This window comes from Dicentrarchus labrax, unplaced genomic scaffold, assembly GCF_905237075.1.
Source record: "Dicentrarchus labrax unplaced genomic scaffold, dlabrax2021, whole genome shotgun sequence".
In the NCBI taxonomy this organism is placed as follows: Eukaryota; Metazoa; Chordata; class Actinopteri; family Moronidae; genus Dicentrarchus; species Dicentrarchus labrax.
In genome coordinates, this window is record NW_026136713.1 from 32,278,529 (window position 1) to 32,306,399 (window position 27,871).

General features: G+C 40.7%; 1 protein-coding gene across 1 annotated transcript in view; it reads left to right on the forward strand.

The window, feature by feature from the left end:
- slit3 (slit homolog 3 (Drosophila)) overlaps window positions 1-27,871 on the forward strand; it is a 240,419-nt gene that overhangs the window by 109,390 nt on the left and 103,158 nt on the right. Inside the window, exon 5 of the mRNA XM_051419431.1 lies at window positions 20,207-20,278. Within this exon, the coding sequence (XP_051275391.1) occupies window positions 20,207-20,278 (72 nt within the window). The remainder of the gene's footprint in view (window positions 1-20,206; window positions 20,279-27,871) is intronic.

Here is a 27,871-nt window from a genome sequence, read left to right on the forward strand (position 1 = left end):
AAACATGAAAGTGGTTCTTGTTGGGTGGTTTATAAATGTAGTAACATGTCAAGGAGGAGATGTGTGTGTATATATATATATGTTGTTTTCTTTTAGTTGGTAAATCTTAACATGTAACATTACTACATCAAGCAACAAATCAAATGTTTTTTAATTTTATTTCTTGTCCCTTTTTTGGTCTCAGTTATCCAACTTTAAAAAGTAACTCAGGATCAGTGCAGGAGTATAAATACAGAGGCATTTAGTCTCTATTGAAAACATTTTTGTAAAAATATTGAGAAGAAAATGTTTTGTTGCGTTCTTAAAACGAGCTGCAAGAGATCTGCATATTTCACCTTCTTCAAACAATCAAAAGTATTTACCTGCAGTGCTAGAAAGAGTTTCTGTTTGCTCTTCCATTGCAGAGTTTTTACAGATCATGTAGTAACAGCTTGATGCTCTAAATATGACATGAAACGTTGGTATACAAGTTGTGTCCGGTAGTGACTGTGTTGCTGTCAGTGTGACTGACTATTCATTTCCTTCCTTTCTGTCATGGAGGGGGGATAAATCAGCAGACCAAACAAGCACACACACAAACACACACACACACACACACACACACACACACACACACACACACACACACACACGCGAGTTGGTGTGAGTTGCAAAGGGATTTCCTCTCTCTGGCACAATAGTCACACTTGGTAGATGTCTGAGTCAAGATAGCAGCGTGTGTGTCTGTGTGTGTGTGTGTGTGTGTGTGTGTGTGTGTGTGTGTGTGTGTGTGTGTGTGTGTGTGTGTGTGTGTGTGTGTGTGTGTATTCGAGTTCACAGGAAATGGTGTCCTGTTCTACATGTTTCACTCTCACTGATTTGATTGAGGAAGAGCAATAATAAACACAGTTTGGCTACCACTTCCTGGAAATACCCAATAGACTCTACACTGACCCCATGCACACACATACACACACGGTTGGAGAGGTATATTCTATATATATAATATATATATATTATATATAAGTTAAGTAAATAAATAAAGTATAGAACCATTTACCATATAAATACTATATATATTATTTATATGGTTGATGGTTCTATACTTTATTTATGTAGTGCTCTAACATGGATTACTTCCAACCTTGCACAAACATACACACACACACACATACACACACACACACACACACACACACACACACACACACACGCACGCACGCACACACACACACACACACACACACACACACACACACACACACGCACACACATACACACGCACACACACACACACACACACACACACACACACAACATGCCACAGCCACAATGATGTGATGTGCTTCCAGTGGAACTGAACATGAAGTCCAACAGATTGTTCAAGATAGATTTATTTGTTTCCGTGACAAGTCGACAGATCTCGACAATGAAGTGTTTATCTACAGAACTGTGGCTTGTGCCGTGTTTGTTTTGTTGTTGTCATGGTGAAATTGGATTTGCCAAAACGAGAAAGAGAAGAAGAGACGAGATGAAAAGAATGGCACGGGGGAAATGGCCTTACACAGATGTAGCTCATCCTGAACAGTTCAGTTTCTGTCACTGCGCTCAGGGTCTTTCTCATTGAGATCATCGTTCACTATCATGTTTGCTTGTCATGCGCCTGTCTGTTTCTAATTTACCCGTGTGTGTTGCATTGTAGTGTCTACTTTTGATTTCTGGAAGATCAAATGCTGTTCAGATATATTAAAGTAGTAATATAAGACAGTGTCATATAAATATCATAATATAACAAGAGGAGTCTTTTGTGCTAGTTGATGGCCAACTGGCGTAACACAATAGATATTCAATGTGTCCCCAGTTGACTTGATGATGTACAGTGTTAGCGGTACGTCTGTCCTGGGAAAGTCTGTTTTAGAGTTCCACTTACTGAAACCTCAACAGAAAATCTCAGTAAAGAGTCGTGGCCACACTGAATCTCCATTGATTATGTGAATTTGAAGAGCTACCTTCTGGATTCTGCTTCACATTTAAAATAAATGGACAATATCAAAGATTATTATTATTTTTTTATTATTACTTTATTGTGTAAGCTGCATTTTATATACGGTGTATATCTCTTACTGGGAAGAATTTGCAGTGCAGATATAGAGGATCTCCTCTGTGGATAGACTAGGTTGATGGGGAGGAAGCTGTATTGAGATCAAGCACATCATGGAAATAAAATGATAGCTAAGCTGTTTTAGCAGAGGGAGTAAGAAGAAGGACTACACAGAGGAATAAATGGACGGACAGATGAGAGAAAGGAAAGAGAACTGCAGGTAAAGCTTCGGTTTATTGTACAACAGGACAGACAAAAGTGAACATGGAGTGACAGACGAGAAGGGATATAATGAAATGAACGAGGAATAGAGCGACAAAAGCACATATATAAGTGAGGACAACAAAAGGGAGTGAAAGAGGAGTAGCAGGAGAGGAGGAGGATCAGAAAGAGGGGCAGAGGGAGGTGTGGAAGAAGGGATGAAAAGGAAGGCAGAGGAGTTGAGTCCCCTACTGAGATCTAATTTCCAGCTGTCTGATAATGCTGCTCTTCTTCAGCCCTAATCTCTACATGGAGGAAATGAGAAACACACACACATACACACACACACACACCTACACACACAGAAACATCCTCCGGAGTATATGTACTATAAGTGTACTCAAAACACACACATAGATTTTCACGCAGTAGTACACACGGACACATTCACTACATGTTAGAAAAATTAACCAAGCATGTTTAGAGTAGAGGCACAAAAACATACATATACTAGAAATATAAACGGAACAATATATCTACAGAGAGATATTTTATTTACACAACCTCTCTCTCTCTCACACACACACACACACACACACACACACACACACACACACGTATTCCCTGCTGGGAGCCTATTAGCTTCCCTGTGTCACAGGGTGAGCAGAGGATAATGATTCACAGATCCCTCCAGTATCTGTCTTTCTTCTCAAAGAACAGACTGACGGACAGACTGACGGACGTATGGTAAAGGATGACAGACTTGAGAGGACACACAACAGGTGCGGGGGAAAAAATAGAAAAATGCAGACATCCCTTTTCCTTTGTCTTTTTCCCTTCTCTGTGCCAACTCTGCCTTTCACCGCTTAATGAACAACATGTCAGGGTGATTCATGTCCGACAATGACAAATTTAGACGGCATTTAGTGGGGGATGACGCAGTGCTACATTTGAATTGTTTTCAAGCTAATGAAACATCTGATATAAACGACAATAGCTTTAAATGCAAATGCACAAGATACGTTTGCTCTCTCCCACTCTCTGTCAGGCCCTGATTCTTAATTTAGGCAACCAGAATGGTCTTTATTCTTGTTATCCGTGCTCAAATCGCCTCTGAATATAGATAGCGTATGTTCTTGTGGGTGCTTTTAACAGGTGTGCGTGTTGCTTTGGAAGTTCACCAGGGTGTAAAAAAAACTTTTTCCAAGGAAAAGGTACCTGATCATTTCCTCAGAGATGAGGTAATCCTGCCTCAGAGTGCCCTTGATCTGCAGGTATTGATGTTGATGAGCAGGCAGAGTGTGTGATAGTGTTTTGAATCCCCTGATTGTGCCTCTTCTCAGCACAGAGAAGCATTACAGCGCCATCTACTGTCCAGACACCCTTTTGGTCTCTTCTGCCAGGCAGGTGCTCTGATACAAGCAGCTTACCTGCTGGGTGGGGTTTGAGCTCCATGCATCAGGTGGCTTTCTGCCCTAACTATTCTATTTTATATAACAATGTAGCATTAAATATTTCATGTTCATCTGTGGAAACTGTGTTTTCTGTCAGCTTGCCTATTCAAATAAGAGAAACAGAGATCACTTTGTTGTACTTTATTCACTAACCGTGCTTTTGACCCTATCTCTTCCCCTGTCTGCTTTCCCTCAGCTGTAACATTCAACATTGTAATGGCTATTTGATTGCAGCAGCATGCCTGTGACCTGAGTGATTAAGGAAACGCGGTTACAATCGCATGTATTGAAACTGTACATTACCTCATAAAGACACAAACCTCTGCAGAGTTTCAGCATAATTTGGTATAATTGTCTAAGCTGGAGTGTAATGTTGCATCTGTGTTTTCTTTTGCTGACCTGTGAATCAAATGGCCAAACACAAGACATTGTAGCTCGACATTGTACCTGGCTGCTGTTCAGTATCATTGCCGACGTAATGGTCGGCTATCATCTAACTTTGATTTATAGGGAGTTAGGACTTATTTTTCTACACTCTTGAGGCCCTCGCGGAAAGTGTTTTCGGGGGAAGCGATGTCTTTTTTTATAGCTGTCAACTGTGAAAGGGGTAATTTAAGAGTTAGAGTTACATTTAATGAGTTTCTTTGAGGTAAAGAGCTGTAAAGAAATACAGTCAGTGGACAGTCTTACAGTAATACACCAATACAATACACTGTGTGTTGTATGTGGACCTCTTAGCTAGTTGTTGTGTGTTGATTCCGTAGCTTAGATACTGTAATTTGCAGAGCTGGGGTCCTGTTTACTATCAAGATAATGGAGTTGCATGTGGCTCTGCTCTGTTTGTGTTGCTCATAGCAGATTGTTGAGGTTTTGGTGCAGTTTCACAGGGTGTCTGGATTTCAAACCCGTGTACGAGTGTACCACTGTGGCCCAAGGTTCAATTTCCAACTGCAGATTGTATTTATAAACTGAAATGCTCACAGACACGTGAGTCATAAAAATTGTTTAAAACAATATGATATGATACGTGCAATACAATAAAATCTGACAATCGCTTTCCTCACTGCTGAGTGGACCACCCAGCCTGTATGAGGTGAGTTTACTTTGTTTCAACTGGAGAGGTTTCAGCATTGCATGATCTACATAAAGAGGCTGCAATTTTGAAATTTAATAAAAACTCACTTTAGCAAGGAAATGAAAGCACACAGTTTAAGGGTTTAAAGGTTGTGTATTTAGTAGATGATTCAAATTAGACTGACATCAGTGAGTTTGATGATAAGTCATCATATGCTCTTTCTGCAGCCCATCTGGAACCACTGCTGCGTCACACTGCTGCAAAACAAAATGGCGTCTGCCGCTAACAATTATTGTTGTTAATTTACCTGTGGATTATTTAATAATTTTTTTTTTTTATATATATATATAGAACATCAGAAAATCAGAAATCCCATTACATCCGTGAGCACAATGTCTGAACATTGGTAAAAAAACAAACAAACTGAAGACTAAGAGAAGCAGCAAAAAAAAAAAAAAAAAAATGCAACCATCAAATATTTGGCATATACATGAATAAATCCTTCATTGATTATCACAGTACTTTGATGAATCGACTAATTACTGACTGTAGCTCTATGCGATCCTCTACCTACAAAAAAATAGAACTCCCTGCTTCTTATGTCAAATAATGTGTTAAGCAGCTCGCAGGACGCACATACTGTCCATCTTCAGCGCAGGTGGCCACAGTCGAAGAAAAGCCTCCAAATCACCTACATAGCTGCCGCAACACCTGATATTGCACAGCAAACTTGAATCAATAATTAAATATGTAGAATAAAATCAACCTCCTTTTCTGCTGTATCTCTTTGGAGTGGTTCTAATGCGGTTGTCGGCCATTTTGTTGAGGTAAAGACATAAAGTTGGGAAATTAGCCCGGCCTTGTAAAGACTGGTGTAGTTTTATTCTGGAAAACATTAACAGTCTGGGGCAATTACCTCTCAATGGATGCCTTCTGCAGGGTGTGCTGGTGTGCAAGAACGTGTCTGTGTGTGTGTGTATGTGGCAGAGAGCAACAATGAGGACTGTGTGTCTGTTTGTGTTGCTGCACGTGCGTCATGTATTGAATGTGTGCAAACTTTGCCCACCTGCATGTGAGTGTGAGTGTGTGAAGGAATAAAGAGCATTTTGTACACCATGTGATAGCAATATGTGCTGATTGTGCTCTCCTGGGCCCTGCCCTCCCAATGCCTCCACCCCAGGTTATTTCTCTAACATACACACACACACACACACACACACACGCACACACACAAGCGTACACCAATCACATTTCTATAACATGTGCACGTGTCACACACTAAACTCACCTCCTTTCACTATGTCCTTGACCTTTTTTTCTCTCTCATTCTTGCTTTCTCTCCACTTTTATTATTACATTTTGTTCTCTTCCTTTGTTTTGTTGCATTGTTTTCTCCGCATCTTCATCTCCATGCTTCTTTTGTTCTTTGCACTATTCTCATTATGCTAAGTTTTTACCTTCTTTAACGTTATTTCCTTCCCTAACCTTTTTTCTGTGCCCTACTCTGTCTTAAACCTCTCCAGTCCTCTTTTTCCATTCCTCCTACTGTTCTCTTCTCCTTCCACTCCTCCGAATTTCTTTCTCCTCCTTTCTTCTCTGTCCTTCCTGCCCTCCATCCATTCCTCTCTCCTCAACCTTCATTCCTGCCATTGCTGTCCTTTCCCTTCTTCATCTTCTTCCCCTCCTACTCCTCCCCTTCCTCCTCCCTCCATCACCCTCCCACCCCGGCCCAGCCCCCCCTCTCCATTAGCAGATTAGATTTAGTCCCATAATGCCGCTGGGCACCATGATTTTACCGGCTCTCATTACCCCTAAATCATCTTTTCCTTCTCTCTCTCTCTCTCTCTCTCTCTCTCTCCCTCTCCTTCTCTGTCTCTCTTTCACTCTCTCCAGTCTCCCAACTATAATATGCAAATACACACTTCTGCACACACACATGCTCACACACACACACGCCATATGCCATATGCCGAGGCCTGCGCACCGTACCACCCCTGAATTAGCAGCAGAGCTGGTGATTTGTGATGCAGTGTGATTGGGTGGGAGGGGAGAATTTGGTTCAATTTCTGTCTGTCCGCATCCATCCTTTATTCCTCTCCATATATTCTGCCAGGGCATGAATGATTTTCATATCACAATGTTTGAGGTAGACTACATTCGCTGGCATGCTGTCATACAAGGTGCTGTGGAGCCGAATTTTCCAGAATGAAGGAATGGTGCAATACAATTTTTGAAGGACAGGTCGTTTCTTTTTTTTGTCATGTCCAGTAACTGATTGGAGAGAAAGAGGCAGATGTGAAAGAGAAGATGGAAGAAAAAAAAAAAAAAGAGTTGGTCTTATTTATGCAACCGTGTGAGCGAGCGGCCATTAGTTCAGTGTGTTCATCATTCCCGTTGTGTCAGCGTCTTATCGTTTATTATGGCAGCGGGTGAGTTAGCTCTGCTTTTACCCTATGTGACAAAACTGCTGATCGTCACGTCCATTTTAATCATAGAACGACAGCTTAGAGCACATTTACAAAATTCATCTACATGCTGCACTGTAGATGAATATATTAAATACCATGACGTACCAAGATAACACACAGGCTGTTAGCATTTCAGGCATATTGGCTCCAGAACAAAATAAACACTATTCGGAAAACAGAACAGAAATTGATTTGAAGGAAAGATTCTCACATTTATGTGAACATGATAAATCATAGTGTGTTCCTGATATATTCATTCTGTATTTTAAGGAACCAGTACTGCTGTGGTTCTTAACTTTGGTCTCAGGACCCTTAAATGGATAAACATCAGGGTGCAGACCTGTATTTGATTAGATGTAGTCTCAGGGTTCACAGCAAATGTTGTTATTACGTACTGCGGATTGGCAGACCATTGAGAACCACTGTAGTAGGGTGATAAAAAGTTAAATATATCTATTTTTCCCACTTTTGATGGAAAACTGGGCAAAAACAAGTGGATTGGTGGATAAGTTAAAAGGAACAGAATAATTTAGCCTTCCTTGTAGGAAACCATATGTACTGGACCCTGATCACAGACAATCGCTCTGATACATTGCAATTTCTCAATAGCAACCTGGTGCCTGATTCCTACTCTTCTTTAACCCTGATTTGACCACGCAAATTAACTTAAAATCCATTTCCTGCACCTGTCCTGTTTTGTTGGAACCACGGAGAGAGCCTGCTGGAGAGGAACAATAGGACAGAATCTGGATCCACTCAATCTAATCTCTCGGCCTTAATGGGCACCGCTGCTTTTCAGACACACCCTGCAACAACACACACACACACACACACACACGCACAAGCAGAAAATGAACCATGAACACATGTACATGGAAGAAAGTGTGGTTGCAGGCACGATAACATTTATTCAGCCAGTACACAAACACTCAAGTTGTCTTACAGGTAAACACTGACAGTCTCAACAAGGGTATGGATACAGTTGAAGGCATACACACAAACATTTATAAACACACACTCACATAGATCCCTCTCTTCCAGTTAGCCCTGACATTAGCCACTCGCTGTTTCTAACTGGATCATGGGGCTTGCTAAAGAGATTATGGCCTAGAGACAGCATAGCAACCACACACACACACACACACACACACACACACACACTCTCACGTACACACAGATTCACACAAAAGTGCTTTATTTCTCCCTGGTTGTCTCCTTTATGCCTTTCTTTCTCCATCTCCCCAACTTCTCTCTTTCTGTACCCCTCATCTCTCTCTCTCTCTCTCTCTCTCTCACACATCCAAACACACACACTCTCTCACTGAACCAGACAGGCCCTCAGGCTAAGAAGACAGCAGCCAGTAGCCATTGTGGAAGACAGTCTGTCAGAGGAATTAGCCTACCACTGCATGGGAAGGGAGGATGACAGTCTGCTCTGTTAGCCATCACAATCACTTTATTTCACCAAGTACACTCAGACAGCTACAACCATTATACAAGCCTCCTTTTCTTTCTGTGCATTTGCTTGCGTTATGAAACACCAAAGAAGAATGTTGAGAAAATTCTCATTTAAAGTGCTACTCACAGAGACACGAGGGGGTGATATGAGGAGCCTGGCAGCAATAGTTTTAACTTTTATACTTTTTAACTGCACTTAAAATTTGCCAAATTGGATAACATGACTGCCGATGTCTATTCAGGGTTGAAAACTGCACCGACTGAACTAGACTTGACATTTCAATGCTTCTAATTGTAAATCTATGATGTCATTAATTTCCCCAGTTGTTTAATTTAACACAACCTATGGATTTGCAATTTCCTTAACTGAGTCCATTTCTGCATCAATGTTTGCAGTAGAAACAGGGACTTTTTTCTTGTCTTCTAATGGTGGAAATTTACAGCCAAGAGGTATTTGCTCTGTGGCTAAAACTTCTGAACACAGGGGCAAAAAAACATGGAACGTGTATGGTATCACTGAAATGCCGGATAATTGCGTTTTTATGTAGCCTACTAAACCTTAAAATAAGAATGGCATTCCCAGCAAAGACAGTGAAAACTAAGCAAAAAAGCCAAAAGTTCAAAGGGTTAAACTCCCTTTGTCCTTTTTAACACTAGAGCACCATTGTAGTGCTAATTGTAGTCCTAACTGTACCTCCAAAAGAAGAACAATTATTAGTGAACAATAATCAGATATTAGGTGTCAGGCAATTTTCAGATCATCTTTCAGACGTTCTCATGTTACATAAGGAGATTCTGGCTGTAAGTGACTCAGGAAACTTCCTTTGCACCCAAGGGACTGCGTCAACCTTTACAAGGGAACACATTATGTCATCATTGGCACACAGGAGCCTCAACTCCCTGACGTCTTGCTGTGCTCAGACTCACATTTGCCCGCATCTTACCCTCAGTTGTATTCTTCTCTCGGTATCATGAAAGGCCACGCAGCTATTTGCCAAACATATATGGACAACAAAGGCTTGCTGTGTTTCTTTCCTCGCACTTTCATACACACACACTGCCTCATTTTATCTCACGCAGATCCTCTCTCTGCTTGTCGGATTCTTGCTTAGACGAAAAACGCTGCACACACATAGATGCACTCTCTCTCTCTCTCTCTCTCTCTCTCTCTCTCTCTCTCTCTCTCTCTCTCTCTCTCTCTCTAACCCTGGCACTGTTGAGACACCTGCACTGTTCTGTTCTGTGTCTGTGCTACAAGTTAATTGGCCCACCGGCAAAATGGCCTGCAGTAACCTTGACAACGCTGACCTGCTGAGAGACAGATCAGAACTCAGAGAGATGCCTAACATATACACACACACAACCTACACAGAGATGCACAAATGCGCACACAGGGCATGTGCAGAGACAATCTTAAAGAGTACTGAACATGCAGTACATCTTTAATATGGACAAACCCATCCAAAACACACTCATACTGTACACTATTGCATATTCACTGGCATGCATGTGTGTTCATAGGAGCACTCCCTCCCTGCAGCACACACACACACACACACACACACACACACACACACACACACACACACACACACACACACACACACACACTCACACGCTCTTCCAGCAGTCCCCTTCTTCTGTCCAATCTGCTAATTTGTGGTGTATTATTTATGGGTGCTGAGGTGCTCCCCAGATGCTTATAAAGGCAAAACGCCACAGTCAGCTTCTTTATTAACACCTCCTCCTCTCTCCTTCTCTCCATACCTCCATTACCCCCCTTCCATTCCCCTATCCTTTACTCAAACCTACCTTTCTCTTTATTTTTCTCCTTTCCCCACGCCCATTGGCTCACTGTCCTTACTTCCCACCTTTTCTACTCCCTTCAGTTTTTCTTTCATCCTTCCCCGCATCCCTTTTACTTCTTCCCTGTCACCAATTTTCACTCCATCACCTGCCAGCTTCATACCCCCCGTTATTACTTGACCTCGCCTCCTGTCAACCCTTGTCTCTCCTCTTTTCTTCTCCCCCTTACTCCTTTTAGGCTCTTTAACAGCTTATCTTCTTCAAAACATGTCCATCTCTCCTTCCATGACGACTATTCCGCCTTTCTGTAAAGAGCCAAATGGGTTGTTGGGTTCATCGTCATTCTAATTGCTTGACTTTAAAAGTCTATGCAGCACCCATCCCCTGTTCTGACATCAACCATTTATTAATGCACGTCACCATTTACGTTTGCCCAGCAATTTACCACATGCAATGAAGTATTTCATTATTTAGCCTACAACAGGATTGATTCCTGCTAAAATACTCTTTCTTTCCTTTTACTGCTATTTTTATTGTTTTCTTTTTTAATTCAAAATCTACTAATATAATGTATTGTATTGTAATATAATGTATTTATTGAACACTTTATATAGCTTGCAGATAGGCTAGGATTGGCATATCAAATCAGGGGTTTATACAACTGTCTGTGGTCTATGGGCTCTCAAATAGCCTTATGTAGCTTGAACAGTTTCCCAAAGAACAAATCCATTTAGTCAAGGAGCTTTAGCCATTCTTAAAATGAGAATCTCCAGCCTAAATCCTCCATCACCCATAATACTTCAAATCCATTTCTCGCTTAGGATTGTTCATTTCACATGCGAGAATCCATTCAGTTTATCTTTTTGATTGAATTCTTAGCATACAAGTTGCAGTACAAATTTACTTTGGAGTAATTAATGAAAATAAGCATATAGTCATTGTCAGTGACAGGATTAACAGCTTTTTGTAGGTGCAGAAGTAGCATATATTAGTAGGTTTACCAACGGGTTAAAGATAAGCCTCCATACTCTCTATGAGTGATAGGTTCAACAATTCACTGCATGTATAATGCAACTATCTGTTGTTGGCAGTGACACAAGCTTCTCTTGTTACCAATATGATTTATTATTCTTGTCAAGTTTTTAAAAGATGAAGAAATCACCTAACTCCCTGGTATGCTGACTATGCATTCTCTCAATGTTACTCTTGAGGGTAAGATATCCCTGCTTCTTTGGTAAAACCCACTTTTTGTGATTTTCATATTTTAACTTCAATAGAAGGATTGCAAACTCCTCTGTGAGTTTAGGAAAATTCCTCAACTTCTTTAGCGTTCAGAATACAGATAAAAACATCACAATAGGAAATAATCTCAAACAGCTGTTGGCATACCAATAGTGAATATAATACTATTAAATCTTTGTTTTCTTTCTGTTTTTTCTTTCTTTGATTTAGATACGTAACATTTTTGCTTTGGCAGCTTTTTTCATTTGTTTCATTTTATACACTATGTTACTATAGCATGCATTTATCATTCCTGGTAAAGCAAGTGTGCTCAGTTTTTGTTTTGTAGGACTTGGTGGAATTAATAGTGATCAAATTGTAGTTTAGTCAAGATTGCTAAGAGTGAACATAACAGTTTGGCATTGCCCTCTCTCTTGAGTGAGATACAAAATCTATTCCAATATAAAGACAAAGAATGAATATCTGTCATCCCTCTGTCTCCAATCTCTCTATCCACCCATCCCTCCATCTTTCGCTCTATGGTCTGTTTCCATCTTTTCTCGCCTGCCTGTTAATCCACCCTCCCGTCCCTCCATCTATCTCTCCTCTCTGCGTCCATTCTAATGTCGTCTCTTGATCCTTTGCTGCCGAAGTTTTATTAGCTCAATAAATGTCCCTAAGAGCCTGCAATATCGCTTAGCTAAAGCACTACAAGAAAAGGAAGAACTAACAAGAAAAAAAACAGAAAGAGAGGCAGAGTAGTAATATCGCTTAGTCTCGCGGATGACAATTCAAATAAGAAAATGTATTAAAACAAAATGGCGTCAGGGACATTAAAGTGAATTAGCCAATTACAAATGACCATGTATGCGCCCCGCTGCCTTAACCTCTCCAACTATTTTTTTTTTCCCGATGGTAACTCATCTAAATTTGTTGGACGTCTTTCGGGCGTGGGGCCAGAAAAGCTTTTATATCCATAAAGGCCTATGGATCACAGAGAATTGCATTAAGCTGTCCAATTTAATTACAGTATCGACAAAACATAATAGATACTTACAGCCTTACGGAGAGCGATGGGTAGAGGAGGGGAAAGAGCAGGGTAGAGAGAGAAAGAGAGGGAGAGAAACGAAAAGTGCAGACAATGTCCATTTATAATGCTGATGCAGTATATGTATCGAAGGAGGCGTTTGAGGAATGTTTGCACGTGTGTGTCTATGTAGGAGAGTGTGTGTGTGTGTGTGTGTGTGTGTGTGTGTGTGTGTGTGTGTGTGTGTGTGTGTCTAACGAAGGATTTGCAAGGGCCCATGAGAGCTTTTGAGAACGCTTAGTTTGATTTAGATGCTACCGCTCCCTATTGGCCCTGATGGCCATTTCACTCGCAAACACACACAAATGTACATACACACACACACACACACACACACACACACACACACACACAGATATACAGCACTCTACAATCTACCCACACACAATCATACACAATGTCACTCGTATACACACACCTGTCCACACACACACTTAGTTAGATCAGTGTAATGGAGCGAGTTAGGAGAGTGGCTGTCCCGTCCCGTCCCAGCCAGCCCAGCCTGTCATCCTCCCGTCTACCATGATCAATAGAGGGGGGCAATATTTTTATTCATAAAGCGCCCACTTAATTAAATCACCGGCAGTGGAGCGGAGGGGGTTGGTGGGAGGGTTGAATAGGGGAGGAGGAGGGATGAGGTTGGGGTTACAAGAAGAAGCAAGGGCACTGAGTCAAAAGACTGATGAGAAATTACAAAGACTGGAAAGAGAAAAGACAAAAGGGGGAGAAACATGGAAGCAAAATCATTCTGTGTGACCACCGTTATACTACCGTACACCAGGAGATGAATGACAAACTTAAAGACAATATGTGTCTGACGGGAAGGACTGTTGCAGCAGCATTCTGCAATTCCCTTAAAAGGAGCATTTATTATGCTACGTAGAAAGCAAGCTTTTATGAAACACATGCAGTTTGGAAGAATTGCTGAAAAAAATGAATGACAAGAATCAAAGAAGAACTTGCAAACTTGGTAAAAGAGAAAGAATGTGAGGATAGAATGCACTTGAGTCCATAGACCATCATCAGTTTTGAGCTGAACCAATGACAAAATCTGGCAATGAAAAATTACTTTAAGCTATAAAACTTACAACAAAAACTTCCTCACTATTCCGTCCCACACTACAGTCCTACTGTCTGCAATGCACTGCCAGCATGTTGGATAATATATCCCCCCCCAGTTTGTTGGCACAAGTCAGAATCACTCAAGTAGAGTGGCTCTGTAGCCAAGACTTGAAGGCCATGGTTGTAATGGGAAGGTTCCATTTTTGAATGCATGGAGCTATATGTCTGAGCTGTATGTCTGTGGCTTTGCCAAAATACAGCATTTATAGTTTGTACGTTTTCCCAGGATAAATGAAGGTTATTGCCATAAGTTCCTTGTCAACTTGCCCAATAAAATAATGGGTAGAGTATCATATACAAAGGCTGAATTTGAGTTATTTCCACTCATATGCCATGTTGCAACGGCAGACCTCCCTGTTTGCTGTTGTAATGTGATAATATATTTGTCCATATTCATTATGTCATATTAATACATGCCTGCACTCACTGCACAGTTACAAGTTAGTAATCTGGGAAAATCAAAACGTATCAATGTAATGCTGTAGCTATTTTTTCTCTATTTATGAAATGTGACAAAAACGTTTTAATAAGGGTCGTCGCCATTTAAAGTCATAACATGAATTGAATGAGTTATTCTGCTTTTACAGCTACAGGAATACATTTAAACAATCTATTAAAACCTTTCCTGTATATTTATTGTGACTTAAAGGCAGTACTTAACAGTAAGTTAAAATGGTATAAAGGACACTTTAATAGTTCTAAAGGTTACAGATAGCACAGGATATTTAATCACATCTACAGTACAGGCAGTAAGCACTGTAATACCTGCTGAATGACTTTGGTCTTACCCTACAGTAAGTGTCTTAAAAAACAAGGGGAATATGAGCTAGCCAGCAGTCGATATTTATTACTCTCTTTATGGAACAATATTAAATGCAGTTACAGCCCCCAAGGGAGGGAAAAAGAGACAGACAGAGAAAGAGAAAGTGAGATAGCGGGGAGGGGTGGAAAAAGAAAGTGAGAGAAGAGGAAGAGAGGGGGGAGAAGAGAAGTGAGAGGCTTGAGCTATCCATTGAAGGTCTCTCAGGTTTCAAAAAAGAAATTGTGCCACCTCTGTCTTCTTCCTCTTTCCCTTTTCTTCCTCTCCCTCAATTTTCCTCCTGTTCCTTTCCTCTCTTTTTTTTTCTCTACCCTGGAGCCCAGCCAAGGGTCATCTCTCTTTCTTTCCTCCATTACAGTCACTCGTCTTTTAATAAAAAATACACACAGAAGCACACACAGAGATGCATACTGCACATTGTCGCCCATTCACTCTCACTTGCCTGCTGTTTCTCTCACACAGAGACACAAAATTCTACCTGACACACAGATACACACCTTTGCCATCCTTCTTGTCATCTCTGTCTAACGGAGACCTCCTGTGATGCCATCTGACACAAAGCCATGTGAAATCAAACAGGCCTGTTTCCACTCCCCTGCTTGCAGGTTAATGGTTCAGAGTGGCCTTGGCTCATATCTGTGTGAGCCTGAGGGCGCACCCATCTAATATCTGGTGTCTACTGTTAACACAAAAAAAGTGTAGGGTTAGATAGCCTGAGAGAAAAGTTAATTTGGTCTGTGTGTATGATTGAAACAGAGAAAAAATGTGCAATGTATGTGCAACGTTCCTGTTGTTAGATCTGTATGTGTGTGTTTCTGAGGCGTATGTGAGTACAAATGTGTGTGTGTGTGTGTGTGTGTGTGTGTGTGTGTGTGTGTGTGTGTATAAAGGGTTAACACCAAAGTCTGAGGAGGCACAGTGTGGTTTGTTTAGCATTGTATGTGTGTTTCTGTGTGCGGTAAAGGGTTAACAGTAATATCCGAAGCGGCAAAGGGTGACCTGGTGAGTGTTATTATTCTCCTCACATGAATAATGGAATTTAATATGGAGGAGGTGATAGCTGGGAGCACGCACACACACAAACGCACCCTCACACACACCCACACGACCACCACCACCACTACCCCAACCCCGAGGATGATCTTGCTGTCATCCTCAATCCTTCCAGACTTCTAGGGGCCACACAGAGTCACCCTGCCCAGAGAGGAGAGGCCTTGGCTGGGGAAACTCTAACCGAGGGTGGGGGGTCTTTGTGGTGAAAGGGGAAGGTCTGGAAGACATTTGGTCAAAATTCAATCAATTATACAGTACTTAGTAAGCCATGACAAACATGGAATGGATAATGGAAGACTGCTTTTGCTGCTGCTTTTGGTTCCTCCTCTTCTTCTTCTTCTTCTTCTTCTTCTTCTTCTTCTTCTTCTTCTTCTTCTTCTTCTTCTTTTGCCTCCTCTTCTCATTCATTCTTTTCTTCATTTTCTCCTTGTATTCATGGATACTAAACTAAGCTTACTTGAACTTCTGTGAACTTTTGCATTGTTTTTTTTTTGTCTCCATCCACTTCCTGAGATCTCCCAATTCTTCACAAGATATTCAGTTGTTTTCATAATCAGTATCACTAAAATTTACAGAATTTGTCATCCTAATAGAACTGATGTATAATTCAAACAGCCATCTGTCTCTTTAATAGAATTTTTTTTAGAGATTAATTGCCTTCCTCCTCAAACGCTCCTGCAATAGAGGAAGACCTAAAAGGCTAAATCCAATAATTGAAATGTGGGACCTCGTTTCTAGACACTGGTGTACAAACCATCCCGCTGTTTGTGTGGCCAGTCTATCAGTGAGTGTCCTTTTCAAGGATCACAGGCCAATCTCCTGTTGGTGATAGCCTTCGCTCTGCTCAAAGGTCGGCAGGTATGAGTCACAGAGAGATGAGAGGAGGACAGCTGTTTACATGAAAACATAACGTAGCTCTGGATGTTGGATGTGTTCAGACATTAGTAATACATTATGATAGAGTAAAGAGTTATTAATTAATATCCGCCAGTATAAGGTCATATCAGAGACATCTGTTTGAATATTAAAGGCCCCCGAAAGGCCTATTTTCATCATCAGTTTCTTACTGTGAACATTAACACATTTTCAGCCATAGTTTTAGTTATTCAACAGAAGACAGTCTGGTTTTTAGTTGTTTTCTTCTGCACACCAATCGTATTTTGGAAACATTTGGATCAAAATGTGATGACAGTTGCCAGGCCTCTCTTAATCAAATCCGATTAAGCTAAGCAGAGTTTTTGAATATTATGCTTTTAGCAAATAAATATTATTTTTATCAAACGTTAACTTTGATTGTTGCACATTGAGTAATGAATGTGCAATTTTTTTGAAACCATGTTTTTGGGGGCTTTCAGATCTTTACTGTTCATTGCATGAAGAAACTTTGAGATGATAGAAGTAAAATAAATCTTCTAAATTTCTTTGTCAGTGTATCCGGTGGCGCTAGAGGTGGTGAAAATGAGAAAAAGAAATTCTCACATTTTTATGACTTCCTGTTATTTGATAACGTCTTGCCAGTGACCACACCAGAATTGCAACAGCAAATCTACTGCATCTGGCATTCTTCTCTGTTTCAAGCTGATAAGACCTTTTAAATCGAAAATCTGTACAGCTTCAAACAATTTCTACAGATTTATCAGACTGATACATACTTTATCTAACTATAAACCCATTTTAAGAATAGCAAACATCCCTCCTCTAGCTCACACATTGAACCCCATTGTGCTCATTAAAATAAAATATTGTATTTAGTTTCCAGTAAAATGTTGATGAGATGTCCATCTTTTGTTTACACCTCGCAAAATGTCACCCAAACAGTGAGAACGCTGGATGGAGCTTGGACATAAAAACATTTCCATAACCCTAAAACCAATTGCACAAATAGACAACCAGTAACCACCCGTACGATGAAAACTTCATTCAAAGCCTTGTGACGTTTTATTGTGGCGGCCTAAACTGTGGACTCCCAGAGCTGGTGTCAGTCACTCAGCTGGAGTCATAAAGGCCAACAGAGAGACACACAGTCTCATAATTGCTTTTATTTGACTTGGATGGCTTTCCTTCTGTTAGAAGAAATAACAAATAAATATGATGGTGGGTAAACAAAACAATAAAAGATTTATTAGCCATGGAGCTTCTCTGAAATATGACTTTTTAATGTTTTCTTTATCTTGTTCTCATTCTCCTTCCTTATTCTTATTCTTTTTTGGTTATCATTCTCTTTTTGTCAGCGGTCCACAGAGGGCAGGGTGGTGTAAAAGAGATGCAAATCATAGAGATAAAAGAGATAGATTTATGGATATAGTTAGATAGTTAGGTAGATAGACGGAGAGAATGATAGATAATAGAGAGAGAAAGGGGAGTGCGGGATAGAGAGCTCACAGCTTTGCTTTCTATCTGTTTCCTATTTGCTGTGTCAACGTCAGCATGCAAGCAACAAAGACAGAAAAAAAAGCAGGAAAACCGTTCAGAAAAATCTCATCCCTACCCAAAAAGTGTCAAAACCTTCAAAACAAGAAGTGTAAACACAAGGAATATTTTCCGGCTGTGCTGCACATTAAAATATCATAATACCATTCCTGTCTGTCAAATGTTTGTGCTCCTTCGTTACCGCAAGCGCTGAGCAAAATTGCACATAAAAGCACATATTTTCTTTGCATAAAGAGTATACAATGCCAGGCACATACTTTTCCCATCAAGGCCTGGGGAGAGAAAACGGGGAACGCTCATCTCTTGTCAAACAAAAGGAATGAGCCAGAAAACACAGGGCTGAAAGGGAAACGTCCAAAACGATGAAACCTTGTTAGTTTGAGGAAATGAGTTTTCTGTTTTCCGAGCACGGCTCGCCAATTAACATTCACAGCCCTAATAAAAGTTGATTGGCTCTGGAATAATGCACAACCAATTTTCCTCCTGTGTGCGTGAATGTGTGTGTGAGTGAAAATTAGATGGTGTAAGCATATACAGTATGTATGTGAGGGTTTATGTATGTGTGAGCATGTTTATTCCAAGGTGTGTGTGTGTGTGTGTGTGTGTGTGTGTGTGTGTGTGTGTGTGTGTGTGTGTTTGTGTGTTTGTGTGTGTTTGTGTTGTTTGTTTGACCAATGAGAAGCAGGGTTTCTTAGCTGCGTGACAGGAAATTGGTATGAATATGGTTGGTACATAATTACCTTTCTCCACAGAGAGGTTGGCTGATTTTCATGTTGTACTCGTGTGTATGTGTGTGTGTGTGTGTGTGTGTGTGTGTGTGTGTGTGTGTGTGTGTGTGTGTGTGTGTGTGTGTGTGTATGTGTGTGTGACAAGGTCAAACAGAGATGTCCAGGCAGAGGTTTGTTGCTGTGTGTGACTAAACGTGCGTGGTCATGTATTTGTGTGCTGCCGCTGATTGGCTTTGTTAGCACATGTGTGTCCAGTATGTGTATCCAACTCAGGCCTGACTGGCAGGAATATAGGGTGATTACCTTGTCTGATATTTCATACCTCTCTTTCTCTCTCTCTAATTACATTGTGCTTTCTGAACCCGGCTTGTCTGCCAGGCCTTCTCCCCAACAAACAACACTAATAGAGTTAAGGCCAAGCTGTCGTGTCATGTCAAAAATCATTTGGCTCATATCAGCATTCATTACGGAGGAAGAAAAAGGAAAAAAACACGTAGCGTGGCCGTTGTTCAGTGTGTGTGTTAAAGAGAAAAGGAGTCATCACTGAGAGGGAGAAAAAAACTAAACATGTTTCTTGATGGCGGTATTAAAACGTGTGTTTGTGTGTGTTTCTCGTGTTTCTCAGAAAAGATGTGATTGCTTCATTTTTCTGCAAGAGCAACACTGCGCTGTTGGACTGGTTAAGTTAGAAAGAAAAAGCTTTTACATTAAAAACATGCGAAGCACACACATTTCACCGGACTCACACACACCCTCCCTCTCATCTATTATTCTGATTCTTTCTTCCTCTTTATTCGTTCTTTCCCCGCCACTGCCTCTCCATTAATCTCACACACACACACATTGCACACACACTTCAAGGCAGTAGATGGACTCATGCCAGCAGTATTTCTGATAGTTCCTTTTGTCTTTGAAGCTCTTTGGACCAAATTGTTCCACTGATCATAAATGTCATATCATCCTTCCCCTTCTCTCTCTCTCTCTCTCTCTCTCTCTCTCTCCCCCTCTCTCTCCTTCTCTCTCCGTCTCTCCATCTCTTTCTCCTTCTGTGCCTTTGTACTGTAATTGGCTTTAAGTTTTTGTGTGTTTGGCATAGATCAAATGTTTGTGGTTTTGTTTATCATTTTGACTCCATATATCTCGGAGTGCTTGGAATACCTCAACTAATGTCTCCTCCCTCTCTCTCCCTCTCTCTCCCTCCAGAGACCTCAGCGAGAACCAGATTCAGGCGGTTCCGAGGAAAGCTTTCAGAGGAATCACAAGTGTCAAGAACCTGTAAGCACAATTACTCCCTTCCTGTCCTCCATCTTCCTTCTCCCCACCTCACCTGTCTTGTTTTCCTGCACCCCTGTCTTTTCCTTTATGTTTTTTGGGTGAATGAGACCAATTTTTATTATTATTCCCCACAAAGGTGTATCCCAATTCCTTCTGCACTTTATTTCAATGTTTCCTCATTAACCCCCAGGTCCAGTTAGTACACACTCTTGCTATTTAAACTAGGGTTTCACAATTAATTGAAATATTATCAAAATCGCAACATGGCCAAGTGTAATATACAAATCAGAGAAGCTGCAGTGTTTTGATGAAGGTAATGTGTGACAAAACAGCATTATAATGAAGTGTTTTGAAGAGATGCCCTGCCCAACAAATCTTGTTCTCCAGATTTAACAAAACATGTGTTTTTGGTACACTGTATTTAGCCTTCTGCTTTCCATCACTTCTCCGCGTCCTCCTCCTTTTTCCTTCATTTTCCTGCTTTTCTACTTTTCTTCACCTACCCCCCATATTCCCGCTCTTCTTATCTTCCTCTTACTTATCCTCCTCTCCTCCATGTCCAGAGAGGTTTTGTGCTCACGTCAAGCGCTCAATAACCCCCTGTCACTTATTCATGACGTCCTAATCACCGATAGTGTGATCAATACACTGCCTAATCAATGTTTCTCATCAATAATGGCTGATCAATCTGGTCTGATGCAGCATAGGAAACTACTAGACAGACTCTTGGGGGTAAACATCGTCCTCAATGCCAGAGACTTCGATAAAGGGTTAGATAGTTCAGAATAGAATTAAAAACAATAGTTTTTAAGTACAGCATATTGTGATTGTTTAGGATTGTAACAGTACAGAACAATAAAGCTGGAAAAGGAGAAAAAAAAGGAAGATTTGCTCAACAAATCTTCTCAGTGTAAATTAAAGTTTGCTGTTGTGTTTTATCAGCCATGACTGACATGACAGAGGAAAGGAAGGGAGAATGGGATAGAAAAACAAAGCAGAGCATAATAACTACAAGATGCAAAAAGATAATAACCCATCTTTCTGGATGCTCTCCAAGCCTTATTTCGCTACTAGAGCTGTTGACTGACAGAAAAATAAATAAAACAATATTCTTTGGCTAAATGAGTTAGAAAGAAAAACAGAGAGGGCGACAGAGAGTAAAGGGGATGATTGTTATCTTAATATACAGATTGTGTGTAGTACTGGCTTTGTTGCAATGTGAAGAAATAGTTTTTTTCTTTTAAACATATGCCATGTGTTGAGAGACTGCATGCACATAAAATAGAAAGTTCACAAAAATATATTTTAACTTAGAAGTAAATAAATCATCATTGCAGTCACTGATGCAAAGATGGGTCATATTTGATTGCATGCCAACTGTATCTGTCATACTTATCCACTGGACGAGTGCAAGATGAACATAAATCATCCTTTATTTCATTCCAATATGCCAATGAAGTGTAATATGTAATATGAATGAAAGCCCCACAACAGCCACAAAACAAATAGAACTTGTTGGTGAAAATGTTTTCTTAGCTGCTGTTTTCAAGAATGAACTGTGAACTGAGCTTTTAAGTGAACATAAATGAGAAGTGCTTAGGAAAAGAACATCTGCGGTTCCCTGACTATTGGGCGAGCTCAGTCTGCTGATGATGAAGTGATATCATCAAAAACTCTTTTGTAGCTGACAGGTGCTGCTAATTGGCATCAACCTAGTCATGTTTGTAACTGTGATAAAGTTACTCTAGAGAGTAGTTTAGTCTTGTTTTCTATTTATATTTTGTGCCCCTCATATGTACACCAAACTGTAGGTAATGACTGAAGATTACCAACAGAGAACTCACTAGGAATTCTGGGCCCGGGTTTGGGTTGGCACGGTCATCACAATATTTCACCCTACTATAGAAAAACATTGCTTAGCTAAGCTTAGCGAGCACATTTACAACAGCTGCTCGAATGAGTACATTCGTATGATCAGCCAAATGCATGTATCACCTTAAAATGTGGACTGTGTGTCCTTTTATTGTTAAGATCTATGTGTTTCTTTTCATTGGGCAATCTGTGAATTGATTAATATGCATCTTGCTACAGATCAGTGATTCACAGTTAGGCTACAGGCAAATGTGCTCTTCTGGTTAGTTTCCTCTCCCAAGTGTGATGTAAGTTCAATATGGCCGCCAAAGTCTACAGGAGATTATTACTCTTAAGTTAAATGGACCTGAAAGTGCCTGTACTCTGTGCTCTGTACTGTGTGTGTGTGTGTGTGTGTGTGTGTGTGTGTGTGTGTGTGTGTGTGTGTGTGTGTTGTGTGTATGTTAGTGAGCGAGTGTCAGTTGAGTTCTTATGGCTGGGTTCCAAACCTTTGAGTTCAGGTTGGCCTCTGATCATCTAATCCACTCTTCTCTCTCACGTCGGACACAGTCCAACATAAATGCTTCGCACCACCTTAGACTCCCTCAAGTATTTCACAACCATTTGAAGTTCCGAAATCAACCAACTGCTGAGCAAATCACATATCAGTTGCAATGTTACAGCACCTTGCATGTTCATTTCTTTCATTTGTATTTATTTCCCGTGTCACATTCATACATAAACACACGTTTACACCTGAGAGCTCCCCAGTATGACCGCAGTCTCCTGTGGTTGTCCCACTGAGCAGCTCCAATGTACAGTAGGTGAAATTTAACATGAGTTTCCAGGCTTCGCACATGGGATATTTTCCACTCTAAAACACTGCACCCGGCCCTTAGCTTCTAACACGGCTCTTCACTTTCTGCCAAAGCTATAAAGTCATATCAATCAAATTTGACGGTAAAATTGTCTCTTCCCCTGTTAAAATGTTTTGCACTAAATTGCTTTGACCTATAAAGTGAATCATTTTACTTTTCTTCTGCCAAAATTAGAAGTGACTCAGGCATATAAAGATCGATGATTTCTTCCTCATCCTCCTCGTCCTCATTTTTCCGTTCCTTATGTCTTTCTTTCTGTAGTTTCTCCTCTTGTCAGCTACTTTCTTAAACTTTCTCCTCCTTCCTTCCTCCCTTATTCCTCCTCCTTTCTCTGTCGTCCATCTCCTCTTGCTTTCTCACTTCGTCTGTCATCACATCTTCATCCTCCATCCATCCTACCATCAATTTTATTATTCCTTCATCCATTACTCTTCCTCTTGTTTGTCTTCTACCACCATCGGTCTGTCAGTCTTTTCTCTTTCCCTCTTCGTCTTTTTTCTCTATCTTTCAATTCCATTCTACATTTTTCTTCATCCCTCTTCCTTTCCCTTTCTTCTGCTCTCCATCTATTCTCTATCAGTCCATCTCTACTCCCTGTCTTCCCTCCACTCCTCCCTTCTATTTCACCATCCATCCATTCCCAGCTACCTCCAACCAGCCCCCCCTCTTTTTCTCTCTCTCTTTCTCCCCTCACTGTTTTTTCTTTTCACCCCCCTCCATCCCTCCCTCCATTAGACAAGGTGACTCCTGCAGTAAAAGGCTCCAACCCTCCATTATACCACAGAGTAAAAAAACCGTCATGACATTCTGTCCCTGGTGGACACAGCATTGATTTTCTCGTATGTCTCTCTCTCCCTCTCACTTTGTCTCTCTCCCCCTCGCTCTAACTTTCTCCTCTGTCTCTCTCTCTCATTGCCTCCTCGCCTCTCTCACTCACTCTCAATCTATGTCTCTAGGTCTCTCTCCCTTTCTGTCTCACTTACTGTTTCTCAGAGGGCAGGGTCTCTATCTCTCTCAGTTGTTCCCTTTCATGCTGCCCAGTGGCTACCATAGCATCGTATGCCATTTATTGCACTTCTTTCACTGACACACATGCACACACGCACACACACACACACACACACACACACACACACACACACACACACACACACACACAGAGACCCTTTCAACCCTGCTATCAGATTGACTGCTTTGCTGAAACTGCCAAGAACCTGGCAAATATGATTACTGTAGGCTCTTGCTAACCTAAGGAGACAGGTATATGCCATACATCTGTGCGTAGGTGTTTGTGTGTGTGCTGCCCTATACATTGTGCTGACTGCTGGTCCTGTCATTCCCCTAAACTCCACCTGCCAGTCAAACTACAAATGATAAAGGTAAATGTAAAGTTAGAATGGATAGAAAGCACTGTGCCAAAATTCCTGTCACATGATCTGTGTATTATGGTTTTATCTGCTATACGTCATATTCTGGATGCTTATCTTATCGTATCTTATCTTATCTAATTTGATTTTCTATAATCTAATCTTGTCTCATCATGTCTTGTCTTGTCTTGTCTGGTCGTGTCTTGTCCTGTCTTGTCCGGCCTTGCCAGGAAAGTCATCATGTTAACAACACCGGTGGATGTCCACCAATGTGTTTTCTTTGGCCTGTAGCATCTCTGCTGTCTACTGCTCTGGGATGCAGCAGGGAAAAGTGTATTTCCTCTTGAAAAACAAGATGCCATAGAATTACCCAATTTCCCCACATAATGTAAAGCGTGATCACTGGTGGCAAGTTCCCTCTGCTCACAGAAAGTGACAGATCAGGAGATTTATAAATTAAGAGAGAAATACAAAAGTAGCTCCTAAAGAGCACCAAGCAATATGGCCATCTGCAAAAAACAGGCCCTTTGCACCATCATCTCCGCCAAAGAATAAATTTCAGCTTGTTGTGTGGCCATAATACTATTATACTGTAAGTTAAATAGTATTTAAATGATCATTATATTGTCTTTTTGGTCCACCAAAGTCAAGCCACCAGTCTTAACATGGATGTGTACATCAGTTAAGATAATTCTCAGTTACCACTTACTGGATTTTCACTGCTGCAAGCCTTGCAAAACCTTGGGAGGCAGTTGGACTGAAACCATCTTGCCAGGCTTCAAGCTATGTGGTTGTGTCCCACCACAGCAGTTTAGTCCAATCAGCATCCTTTGATGAACTACAGGCAGCTCAAGACTGAGCTACGGGTGTGGTTTAATGCTAGGTGTGTGTGACACCGTGAACAACAATAGCAGCTGCTAATGAGGTTAGTGTAGATGCTGCTGATGCTCAGTTTTATCAGAACCGGACACTATGTCTTTATTAAAAGGAGAGCAAAGAACAGCACTAAAGGCTTTTCTCGATGAAAAATATGTTTTCATTCTTCTCCTGACTGGCTTCGAAAAGAGATTGACTAAGATATATGGTTAGTTTCTTTGATCTTATTGGTTGAAGTTTGCCTGTGCTAATGTTCATTGTGAGGGTTGTTTCAAAGAATTAAAATTGAAAAAGAAATTAAACAACTCACAACACTTTTTCCTGTGTTGCAAAGGAACTTGCTTAAATGGGTGTTGTCGAAACTCTTTCAGTTCAATGCAAAATGTATTCATCCCTCGGGGGGCAATTTGAGGCAATTTGAGGCAATTGGAGGCAAGCTGGTTTGCAAACGTAACATTAAATCATGACAAACAATTAATTCACACATTTAAATGCCATGTAAAAATGCTAAATATATTCACATAAAGATTAAATTCGAATAAAGGAAAAAATAAAAAAAATACTGACTGATCGTTAAAAAAGTTACAGGTGGTATTGATGAAAATGACACATGCCTCTCCACCTACTGACTAATGTCCCATGTCTGTGTCTCACGTAACAAACAGCTATTGGCCAAGTCCCTCACTAACTGCCTTTTTTTAAAGGAAACACGTAATCATCCGGAAGCACTCTGATTTACGTTTCATCTGGACTTTAAACCTATTTTCTTGAGGTCACACACTATTCAGCAGTTAGCTACTGAAATGCTTTCTGTGTACAGTGACGAGAGATAGAAGCAGAGGTGTGATCGAACACAGATACTGTATGTGTACAGTCACGCTTAAATCACAACATATGTGAGTCACTCATGCTGGGAGGCATATAGCTGTATTCGGATTACAGAGAAGAATGGACACATCAGATAAGGTACAGCTGTTTCATATGCCCTCACATTACACCTCAGTGCCCACACAGACACGTTTTTTATCTTCTGTAGCCATCACGTCCTCATATTGTACCTTGTTTTCCATCTGCCTGCCTTCTCGCTCTCTTACCCACTTTTTTATTGTGATAAAATTTAATTCATTTTCCCCGCTCAACATCGACACACTCGTAGTACCTTCAGGTGGTTTGGAAGAATGTAATATGTAATTTCTTCAAACAATACAACCATACCGTATATCAATGTAAGAACAAAAAAGAACCCACCCCATGGCTTTACTTTTTTACCTCTCTCCTTCCTGTCATCCTCTCCTTTCTCTTCTCCCTCGTAAAACGCCTCCACGCTTCACGCTTCCCTACCCACAATGCAGTGCAGGAGGGCCGTTTGTTTGAATTATGACTACAGCGCCTTAGAGAGAGGTGAGAACATTGTGTCGGCTGCGTGCAAACACACACACACACACACACACACACACAGGTTTCTGACCTGCACTGTTGTGTGTCTTTGTCACTGCAGATGTTTGCCTTCAGTTGTTTTTATGTTTACCACAATTCCAACAGTCGACAGCTAGATCCAGGCATATATCTTTCAAGAGTATGAAAATATAGGGACAAAAATGAATAACCGGCTCCTTTTTAAACATCTGTAAATGAAAGTTAAACCACGACCGATATTGCATACACATTCCCCATGTCACTTCTTCACCAGCTTCATGAACTTGTTTACTCAGAATCCCATCATTCTTTGCACCACACCATCCCCCTACGCTATGAGAAAATGTCAATAGCTCTGTCTGAATTGTAGCATATTTTGCTAAACAGCATTCCCCTTGCATTTTCCATCACAGCGATATGATTTGTGATTCAGTTTAAATGTAGAATTTACTTAAACTCACATTCAAGGAAACACAACCTTCAATGTGTTTTGGATAGTTTCAGCTTGACACCGAGACACAGTTTCCCACAGTGTCATATTGTATTTTGTAGTTTTGCAGGGTTGCCAGATTTGACTTGAACTTTAACATTAGACAAATATGTCTATATATCTCCTTTCACTGTTACTTTCTAATTTCCTTTCTAATAGAGTTATAGAAATGTTAATGCAAATCAAGAAAATGTAAGTTTATATTCAGTTTGTCTCGTTGGACTAGGGTTGGAAAGCCACTTTGTGTCCTTGAGAGCATGAATCAATCTCAGTCTGGAACACAGTCAAAAGAGGTGGACTTAATTATGTTAAAAACATGACATGGTTTCCTGTACCCTTGAATATCACTAAAAGCAGTGTCATCATTTGCAAGTAAAAACCTACCCTGTATTGTACAAATCATCCATTAAGACGGCAGCCATTGCAGATGTCCATCGATCCTGCATCAACCCTACATCAGCAGTACTGCAGGTTTTCCCAACTTTTGCTCTTGGAGATGAATCAACAGCACAGCAAACCTACATTGACTCTCTCACATATGTAAACATTTTAGCATTATAATGTTCTTTTTGGATATAAAGGGAACCAGTGGAGACAGGTATTGATGTTGAGAGATTTATAAAAACGAACAAAAAGATTTTAAAAGCGTAAGGAGAGACAGAAAAGAGAGAGGTGAGTCCTCTAATCAGGCCTTCATTGTTCGTACATTCCCACC